The sequence below is a fragment of the Nicotiana tabacum genome, chromosome 7 (genome assembly GCF_000715075.1).
Source record: "Nicotiana tabacum cultivar K326 chromosome 7, ASM71507v2, whole genome shotgun sequence".
NCBI classification, from domain to species: domain Eukaryota; kingdom Viridiplantae; phylum Streptophyta; class Magnoliopsida; order Solanales; family Solanaceae; genus Nicotiana; species Nicotiana tabacum.
In genome coordinates this window covers 3,935,534-3,945,992 of record NC_134086.1, presented here as the reverse complement: position 1 = coordinate 3,945,992, position 10,459 = coordinate 3,935,534, and the positions used below count along the sequence as shown (strand labels likewise).

Here is a 10,459-nt window from a genome sequence, read left to right as displayed (position 1 = left end):
CCCCATTTTTCAGGGTTGTTTGACCATAAAAAAAGATTTTATTTTCCAATGTTTGGTCATGAAATTTTCAATTTCACTCGAAGATGAATTTTGAAATTTTTTAAAAATTTGAAAAACTCCAAACAACTATTTTTCAAAAAAAAAATCACTTCAGATGACTCACAAAAATTCAAAAAATAGTCCAAAATTATATTCATGTCCAAACACAACTCTACTTCTCAAATATCATTTTCACTTGAACTTCTTTTTTTCGAAATTTTACAATTCTTATGTCCAAACACCCACTTCTAACTTGACAAGGAAAAAAGTTACACCAAACAAGAAAGAAGAATTAATCCGAATAGTCGCTCTCCCAACCTCTTAAACCAAAAATAGTTGGTGAAGGTATAATATACACATAATTTATGTATTATATGTTAATAATTATGTAAAATCAATATATAAACTATGTATATGGTTAGAAAAAAAATAATAAATATAGCCGGCTATTTGTGTAAAGATCCTAGCAAGAAAAGTTTAATGAGGACAGTCATGTCTTGGATAATGCTATTTAGTAGTAAGTGGATCATTTTTATTAAGGCACTAGGATTTTAAATATGGCTAGAGTATACACCCATCTACCGCTTTAAAATAGATTATTTCTTGAGTTTGATTAAGTCGTTTTTGCAAAAATAATAGGTAGAGAGATAGATAACATGAAATTTCCTCACTCTCTTAAAGAATGGATGGATTAAAAGAGAAGGCCTTAATTTGCCCTATTAACTTCTTCCTCTTCCAAAGAATAAAAAATCAAAAAAATGATTTTCTCTTATAGTAACATGGTAGGGGCTACATTTATCAAAAAGACTCTAATAAAAGGAAGACTGTTAATCAAGAATCGACGTCTTATGTCGGTCTGTATGTAAAGTGAAATAAATTACAATGACAACACTAATTATCAGTTATGTAAAAATATATAATTTATGTTAAACAATTAATAATTATTACCCTTTTTGATTGTTTAAAACTAATTTTACTGTGAAGATATTCTGCTATTAAATCTTGATCTACCAAAATTGCTATTATTCACTTCGTAAGTTCCTTTTCTTTAAAATAAAATTATAGGATGTGTTAGTCAAAATTTTTTGTAAGACCGTCAAAATCAACTAAGATCATTGCAGTGATATGACCTTGAAGCAACAGACTGTAATGATAGAAAAAGATTCTCAATAATTGGCAAATCAACCTGGGACAATATTTGCAGCATTTTCTGCTATGCTGTTAAGTGGTAGTTACATTAGTTGGTGTAGGGTCACCTGTTTATAGGAACGTAAATGGGGCGGGGCAAGGCAAGCCTTGGCCGTCTTGCCCTGCCCGTCTAGCATTTTTTCCAAAATGTTGCACTGCCTCGCCCTTCAAGCCCGGCCTGCCCCGTCTAGCATGTTTCCAAAATGTTGCCCTGCCTTGCACTTCCCCGCCCTTCAAGCCCTGTCTCGTCTTAACATTTTTCAAAATTTTTGCCTTGCCTTGCACTGCCCCGCCCTGCCCCATCTAGCGTGTTGCCAAAATGTTGCCCGGCCTTGCATTTCCCCGCCCTTTAAACCCTGCCCCGTCTAGTGTGTTTCCAAAATTTTACCCTGCCTCGCACTGCCCGCATTTCAAACCCTGCCCCGTCTAGCGAATTTTGCCCGGCCTTGCACTGCCCTACCCCGTTTAGTTTTATTTCATTTTTCCACTTTATTTTTGGCAAGTACATTAGTTGGTGGAGGTCACTTATTTATAATTGAGAAACCAACTTACAACAAAGAATCTTACCCTACCACCACCACTATTCCACCACTATATCCATATCCAAGATCAAGATATTATCAAAGATTCAGAATCAATCTTCACTATAAGAAAAAAAAACAACAATCAACTTTTTGACAATGACCTATCAACATTGAAATAAGAATAGAATAACATTAACTTACACAATTTTCAAATAAAAAAATCAAGATAAGCTGAACCATTATTTTTTTAGCAGAGATACTTATGAAAAGAAAAAAGAAACATAAAAGGTGCATTTTGTGGCTTATAGACTACTAATTATCATTTCAGCTCCAGTGCCCTGCCTTTAGATAGGGGTAAGGTCTGCGTACACACTACCCTTCGCAGACCCCGCTTGTGGAACTATAGTGAGATTTTTGTTGTTGTTGATTTCTTCAGTGCCCTGACCTCCAGTATCTAGCATTCTCAAAACCATTCTTGCAATACTGATAATCTTCAAAAGTTTGATCAATTTCAGCTTGTGAATTCATCACAAAAGGACCATGTTGAACTACAGGTTCATTAATAGGTTGTCCACCTAATAAAACAAATCTTAATGGCTTTGAAGATTTATTCCACACACTAAGTCCTTCTCCAGGGCCTAAAACCAAACAATGGTGAGCTGATACAGGACCTGAATTTGGAATTCCGAATATGCCTTCTCCTTCAACTATGTACACGAACGCGTTCCAAGACTCAGGAGTGGCTTGATGATAATAAGATGTTGGTTGTAGGGTGAAATCGAGGTACATTGTAGGCGTTCGCGTATAAACTGGAGATTGAACACCCATTGCTTCACCTGCTATGATTTTTACTTCAACTCCTTCATTTTCTGCTCTTGGTATGTCTTCATTCAGCAGTTCTTGATACCTTGGCTCAATCCTGCAGTTGTATTTGAATTTAGTGATACTGAGAGATCATTTTCCTGAACTAGAATAATTTAGATCTTTCATTACTAATATTTCTCGAGTACAGTAATTTATAAAAGCGCTTGAGATTGATGCGTAATTGTTGTTGTACAGTAATTCAAAAGGCAAAAGCTCCAAGATCAAACGTGTGAATGCTACTAAGTTTTCATTTCTTGTGCTACAAATTGACTTGGAAATATTGGTTCACAAAATCAAGATGCCTTCTTTAAAGATTAATTGGACATGTTTAGAGAAGATATACATGAATTTGACAAGAAGTGTAGATGTCACATTTGGTGTGTGGCAGTCCGATACACTAAGCTCCCGCTATGCGCGAGAAGGGCTGAACCACAAGGGTCCATTGTACGCAGCCTTACCTTGCATTTCTACAAGAGGCTGTTTCCACGACTTTTGGTATGGTTTTGGATAATCTTGAGAACTTAGTCAAAGTGAATGATTAAGCTTAACAAAGAACTCCAAAAAACAAATGTGTTCTTTATATTGCATACTACTAACACCTTCCCCCACCCCCCCACCCCCCCCAAAAAAAAAAAAACACACCAAAAAAAGAGTTGATAAGAGCTAACATTACTTTTTACTAATATGTTAAAGTCAAGTACAATAGATAAGAAGTGGTGGTGTGAAAAGTATCTATATGGGGTCAGTTCAAAAGGAATGATAAGCACTGAAATCCTGTAGTGTAAAATTTCCAATGGACTGTAGAAAAGAGAAGACAACTGATGTAAATGGCTTACATTTTATCCTTAGAAGAAAGATTTATCCAAAGTTGCAACCCCTTTTGACTGCCTTCTCCTGCAGGCATTTCTGAGTGAATTATTCCTCTTCCTGCTGTCATCCACTGCAATACGTCCAAAAGAAACATATATAGGCCTATATTGTTCGGACTCTTTGAAAATATCGATGGGTGCATGCCGGATCCTCCAAAAGTAGTGTATTTTTGGAGGATCCGACACGGGTGTGACAGCTGTTTTAGGGAGTCCGTGCAACATAAATATCATCAACCAAAAAAATTTCTCTTTGTTCTTGTAGATAAGATTTTAAGAGCTGAATATTCTGTACCTGCACATCACCAGTATTGATTGTACCCTTGTGACCAGCAAAATCTTGATGAGTAAAAGCTCCCTAATACAGGAAAACACCACATTAGCATTTTCAATGTCTTCGACGCTCATTTTACAGTTAAAATTATGGGTTCGGGATTTAGTGTCCGTTGAAATTTTAGTGATTTTTCACACACAATATCTATGTTACGTGTCAGAAATACTAGGTTCAAGTAAACGCTACATCCGTCTCTGTACGGATTCAACAGGGGATGGTCAAGTATTATTATATTGGATTGAATTATGGAACTTAATTTTTACCTCTAGCATGTAAGTTACTGTCTCAAAACCTCTGTGTGGATGGTCAGGAAATCCAGCAGGAGCAGAAACTGAAAACAATAAAACAGTACTATTTCAACTTCATTTGACTCAACAAAACCAAGAGAATTAAATAAACAACATATTCCAGTTAGATGCACAAGAAACAGTACCTGAAAATTCATCCAACATGAGGAATGGATCAAGATTCCTCAATTCAGGCCTGCAAAATCAAATATACAAAGCAAAATTCAACATTTCATGAACATTCAGATGAAAAATCCAGTATATATATATGTGTGTGCCCTATGTTGTCCGGACTCTCCGAAAATGTCGGGGGTACGTGTCGGATTCTCCAAAAGTAATGCATTTTTGGAGAATCCGACACGGGTGCAGCAACATTTTGGAGAATCCGCGCAACATGATATGTATGTATATCATCAAGACAAAGACTTTACAAAATGAAACAAATCAAGATCCAAGTTTCAAACACATATATTCCTCACTTTTTTTAGGAGCTGAGAATTTTAGTGGCGAAGCCAGGAAAATCTCTATAACTGTTTAAGATTTAATATATATGTATATAAAAATAATATTTTTTGACGAAGGGTGTTCAACTGACCAGCTTGAGCCTATGTGCACATGCTGAGATTATTTAAGGGGATTTTTTTCTGTTTTAGAGTCCAAAATGAAGAAATTCATTTTTTTTAAACGAAAATAACCAGATGAAAAAAAGTTGTAAAATTAAGAAAAAAAGGGGACAAGTATGAAAATATCAACTTCCAGTATATACCTTCCAATGCTTCTTCTAACAACAGCTCCATTCCCTTCACTTTGAGGCTTAGCCAAAACTTTCTTAATTACCAATCTTGGTCTATCAAAACAAGAATCATATTGATTTGATTCAGACATGATATTTCTGATAAAAATTGACTTTTTTGATAGTGTTTTGGCTCTAACAAATGGGAAATAATTCAGTAAAAATTGTTTAAAAATAGCTCTCATAAATGGCCAATTCTTGGAAATTTTTTGTGTGTCTCTTGTAAACTATGTTCTCCTATTTATATGAGAGTTTTTAGAATGTGGGAAATGAGACAATGGGGTTTAGATTGAGGAAACTCTGTAAGTTGAATGTTGAAAGAGACAGCTAATTTTATTATTTTTTTAAATATCTTTTGGAGTTTAGTTTGTGGATATTCAAGTATGATGATTTCATGCTTTTGTCATCATGATGGAAGCTTTTCTCCTATGTGTGAAAAGTTCTTTTCAAAGTCAAATATATTTGGAGAAATTACTAAATGGGGAAAAACCTTTTTAAAGAAAATTTTTGAAAGAAATTTTGTTGATAAAGAAGAATATTTAGTTTTTGTTGGATTATATTGGCAATGTTGTTATTGTTGGAATGAATATTATTAATGGAGCTTCTTTCAAATTTTGAAGAAGAGTTTCTACCCCATTTTTTAATTTCTTTTTTGTAATTTTTTTTTTCAACTAAACATTTTTTCAATTAAATAACAAGAAAAGAAACGAAAAGTTTTAGCTTTTTTAAGTTTTTCAACGCAGATCAATAAGGAATGCCCAGCACTGATGGGCAGCAGGTACTTCCTGAAATTAGTCAATATGCATGCAAGTTGCCTAGTTCATCACGTATGGTTATAAATAAATACATAATAAATGTAGGAATTTCAGAATTTCCTTTGGTTATTTAACTTATTTCAAAATTTTGGTTCTCTATATAAATTATAATTTATATCCCTTAATAAGTTTATATATACATTCTTGTCATCCTTATATTCAACTTGAATTTAAAAAGATGCTCCCTTATTTGTAATTTAATATTACGTGACTCTCATTCGTGTAAGTAGGGATGGAACTAGAGTATTATTTACAAATTCCAACGAACCAAGTAGCTTTTGCGTAAATCTTATACTTGTATTATAAATAATAACTAATACTTTTTTCGTTTCAATTTAGATCACACATTTCATTTATCGAGAGTCAAACTATGTTAGTTTGACCAATATTTTAAAATATTTTATTATCATATTGATATGAGAAAAATTACAATTTATAGTACTTTTTATATAATTTTTTAATTTTTATATTTTTATTTTAAAATACTAAATTGAACAAATTCAATTTAATTTTAAATTTAGTCAAAATAACTCTCGATAAATAAAATATTTTAGCAAAACTAAAAAAAAGAGTACAAGTTATGAGTTCGATGTCAAGTCCGCATCTCGTTGTAAGTTAAAGGCAAAATACATAAGTTACCCCCGAAATATGACCCAAATCCCTGTTACACACTTTCTAGGAACGAATATTACTTTACACACCCAACCTTTCTAAAGTGTATCTAATACACAATACTTTGCCCATGTGGATAGTGTGTGTTTTTCCCAACAAATGAGTCGCGTGAACAGAAGAATTTTGTGTCAGATGTCAATTTTTTTTAGTTTTTAAAAATTTTAAATTGAGTCATCTTCTTCCTTTATTAAAATTCTGTCGTAGCTACTCCTTGAGCTCCACCACCCGATCTCCTTCTTCTCAAATAGATATATCATGATTTCTTATATCTCTTCTTGTTGTAGAGAAGCTTAACTTGAGCTTTACCCATGGCGAAGTCAAATTTTCAGGAAGCGAGAATTTTTCGAAATATTTTCCAACCATTAAAGCTTAGCTCAAGATTTTGCACATTCTTTAATTTTATTAATGGATGATTTTCTAAATAGTTGACTTGTGGCGATGACAGTTAATGGCGGTCGAACTTTTACAGAAGTGAAATGAAAAATGAGTTAGATCTGAGCTCAAAAATTTTGATTCAATTTCAGCGGAAAAGATGAAGTTTTGGGTATGTTTTTTTGGTGATTTTGGTTAGTTAATGGTGGCTTTGCTATTAAGTAAAAGGTGGAGGAAGAAGATATGATGTTTGATGGTGAGAGAGGAGGAATAGGGCCATGGTAGTTTAGATGAGGAAGATGAGGGGTTTAATTGTAATTTTAATTATTTTATTTTTTAAATGACACGTGTCAGTATTTGATTGGTGCGTGATATTGCACATATTCTGAAAAATTGGTTAAGAAAAAAATGGTATGTCTTAGATACACTTTGGAAAGGTTGAGTGTGTAAAGTAATATTCGTTCCGAGAAAGTATGTAACCGGGATTTTGGTCATAATTCGGGTGGCAACTTACGTATTTTGTCTAAGTTAAAAGTGCGCTATCCATTCATCATGCCTTTTGTGGGCAAAGTTTCTAGAAGAAATCCTTAGTTGCACTTTTCATTATAATACTGTAGTGCATATTGCATTTGGAGTTGAAAAAACTTTATGTGCATGAATGTAATACATTGTGGAATTTAAGGTAGTGCATTTTCTCCTTTCTTTCCTTTCTTTTCTTTATCGGTTGTAAGTTAATATTTTTTCCGGTCTTTAATTATTTTATATATATTAAAAAATCCATTTTTTAATATTAATTCACAATAAAATTGATCATATTAACCTTAATTTATTCATTAAAAATATAATAAGTACTCCTAATCTCTTTAATTCATTACAACTTTGGAAAAAAAAAGTTAATTCCTTTTTAATATATGAAAAATTAAATATTATAGATCATAAAAAAGCCAAAAAAATCAATTAAAGTGGACCAAATAGATTATATTATTATATCAAAAAAACTAAAGATTGCGTGGATGGATACGATATCCACTCTTAATCAATTTACTTTTGGCACGCTCATTAAAAAATACTAAATTCGATACAAAAATAACTAGTATGACTAAACTACCCTTAATTAAATATTTAATGTGAGGAATAGGAAAACTTTTTAGGAATATGTACGTAAGGGTAATTTTGTAAAAATAAATTAAATTCTTTCTTAATTATATAAATGGACACTTATTTTGGACCGGAGGGAGTAGCTTATTTAAAATTATACCAGTGCCGTTGAACTAAATTCTATTTATAGGAAAGAAAACCAACGGTACAACGTTGAAGAAGATAAGAAATCGATTGTTGGAAAATGATTTTCATACAAGACAAAATTTCATGTTTGTTTCCTTTTTTTTAGGTAAATATAAATTTGGTGAAATTTTAAAGTTACGTTCACTGCAATATATATCTCATGAAACTTTTTTTTTTCCTTTCAAGATTCTCTCCTCTTTTATAAGTAATTTTAAAATTTTTATGAACCAAATAAGAATAGAATCCTTTACTCTTATTCACTTCCTTTTCATTCTTTTCTTTCCGTTCAAAAAATAACGTCTAATCTATTCTTTTATTCCATTTTTGAAGCCTAGGGGTCCTCAAAAGACAAGATTTTATAAACGACTTTTTTAAAATCTCAATTAACATAACAAATCAACACGTTTTATAGGGCAATTTTTTTTAATTAATTATATTATAATAAAAGTGATTTCTGCCTCTTGTAAGCATAACGTCATTTTGTACTGTCATTTTGTTGTCATTACATTGTCACGTCTCAATAACTGATTTCGTAGTTGCTGACTATAGCTTCTTATTTATTTATTTATTTATTTATTTATTTATATTGTCAATCTTTTCTCTTCTTAAAAATGAAGACATAAATTACAAAAAAAAGGATCGTGTCAAATTTCTCTTCTGGTTAAGGTAACTTGTATCTTTTCATTATTCAAGTTGATTTGTCATATTCTGGTGAAGATTTCTTCATTTAATTTGTAACATTTATGGCCCGTTTAGCCATAAGAAAATTTTCATTTTTCTTTTCCGTAAATTTCATGAAAATTTCAAATTTCACTTAGAAGTTGAATTTTTTCTAAAATTTATGAAAATTTGAAAAACTCGAAAAAACTATTTTTTAAAATTTGCACGTCAAATCATTCACAAAAATTCAAAAACAGCTCCAAATTATATTCATATCTATACACAACTCTAATTTTCAAATACCATTTTCACTTATTAAAATATTTTATTTTTTTCCAGAATTTTACAATTCTTATGTCCAAACGCCCACTTAGTTCTACCAAAAAATAAATTACTATATAATACCTTCCAAACAAAACATTTAACAAAAGAGTTGTTTGTCCTTTCCAAACAAGACAGGATAACGTCCAGTCAAAGGCGAGAGCAGATTAAACTAATTGCTGCCTCAATTCGTTGACCATAAAAAACGAGTTCTCTTTTTCCTTTAATTTTTTTTGTTTGTTTAAGAGGATAATTAGTACTATTCAATTAATGTACTTTGAAGATTAAATTATAGTACTAAGTTATTTGTAAGCATATAGCTCGAGCCTTAATGTGGAGTCGGTTTTTTGTAGGTAGCGCAACAACAACGACCCAGTATAATCCCACAAGTGGGGTCGGGGGAGGGTAATATGTACGCAGACCTTACCTCTACCCCGAAGGGTAGAGAGGCTGTTTCCAGGAGACCCTCGGCTCAAAAAAGCAACATGAGACGATATATTAGTACCATAAAAATGCATAATAAAGTAACAGCAATAGAAGAGATATGAAATACAGAATACGAAATACGAAATACGAAATAGATGGCTGGTATAGTAAAAACTAGCAGGTAACGCAAAAACAGGGGCGGTAGCGCCTTATCCCAAAAATAGGGGCGGTCCTTTCATAAAGCAAGTAAAGCAACTGCTTTAGGTCCCATATTTGCGGGGGTCACATTTTTTGTTATATTTAATAGGCTATGTATAAGTTTTAAAAAAATTGTAATGTGAAAAAAGTTTGATTTATTTCTTTAACAAATATAGAGAAGAAGGATATGCAACTGCTATGATTTCTACCAAGGAAATTGCACTTGAAATGAATATCGAACCCGAATTTTGTAAGAAACGTGTGATATATAGGAAGTGACAATGTGATGAGAATGTTTATAACGAAATCTCAAAATCTTTCAAAGAGTCCTTTAGAGTTGATTATTGTTATACATAGTGTTAGGACCGAAAAAATCAGGTGTCATGCGGAAGCTAGTAAACCAATACTTGAACGACGATAAATCAAACAACAAAAGAGAAATATACCAAAAGAGACACAAACATATAACGTGGTTCGGTCAACTGACCTACATCCATGGGCGGAGATGAGCAATCCACTATATAAAAAGAGAGTACAAAATATCGAGAGAACAACTTCACGAAGAGGCAAACAAGTGACACGCTAACACTTGTCCCGTAAAGTTCTCCCCCTAAATACGTCTCTCAAACCCCATATGGCTACATTGTGGATGCTACTGAATCAGAAGGAAGGATCCTCAATTTATAGAAGTCCAAATCTTTTCCTACAATAAAAAGGACTAGCCAAGTACTGAAGAATTATAATTTCCTTCTACAAAAAGAAAAACCCAATTAAGGTAATTATATTGCTCTTTTTCTTCAAGAGATAGGAAAATCA

General features: G+C 32.3%; 1 protein-coding gene across 1 annotated transcript; it reads right to left on the bottom strand.

Moving 5' to 3' along the window:
* Window positions 1-1,852: 1,852 nt before the first annotated feature.
* Window positions 1,853-5,132, bottom strand: LOC107779098 (pirin-like protein). Its single transcript, XM_016599443.2, has 6 exons — window positions 4,869-5,132; window positions 4,249-4,298; window positions 4,079-4,146; window positions 3,777-3,839; window positions 3,452-3,555; window positions 1,853-2,670 (listed from the first exon to the last, which is right to left on the bottom strand). The coding sequence occupies exons 1-6, from the start codon at window positions 5,078-5,080 to the stop codon at window positions 2,184-2,186; spliced, it is 984 nt and encodes a 327-aa protein (XP_016454929.1). The 5' UTR covers window positions 5,081-5,132; the 3' UTR covers window positions 1,853-2,183.
* Window positions 5,133-10,459: the final 5,327 nt, after the last annotated feature.

What these genes read in the sequence shown, in the direction of transcription:
- LOC107779098 (XM_016599443.2), bottom strand. Translation starts at nt 5,080, where the DNA reads ATGAGAGCTATTTTTAAACAATTTTTACTGAATTATTTCCCATTTGTT. An exon ending in TCAATACTGGTGATGTGCAG is followed by an intron (nt 3,556 to 3,776) that starts GTACAGAATATT and finishes GACGTATTGCAG; the next exon opens with TGGATGACAGCAGGAAGAGG. An exon ending in CTTTCTTCTAAGGATAAAAT is followed by an intron (nt 2,671 to 3,451) that starts GTAAGCCATTTA and finishes ATACAACTGCAG; the next exon opens with GATTGAGCCAAGGTATCAAG.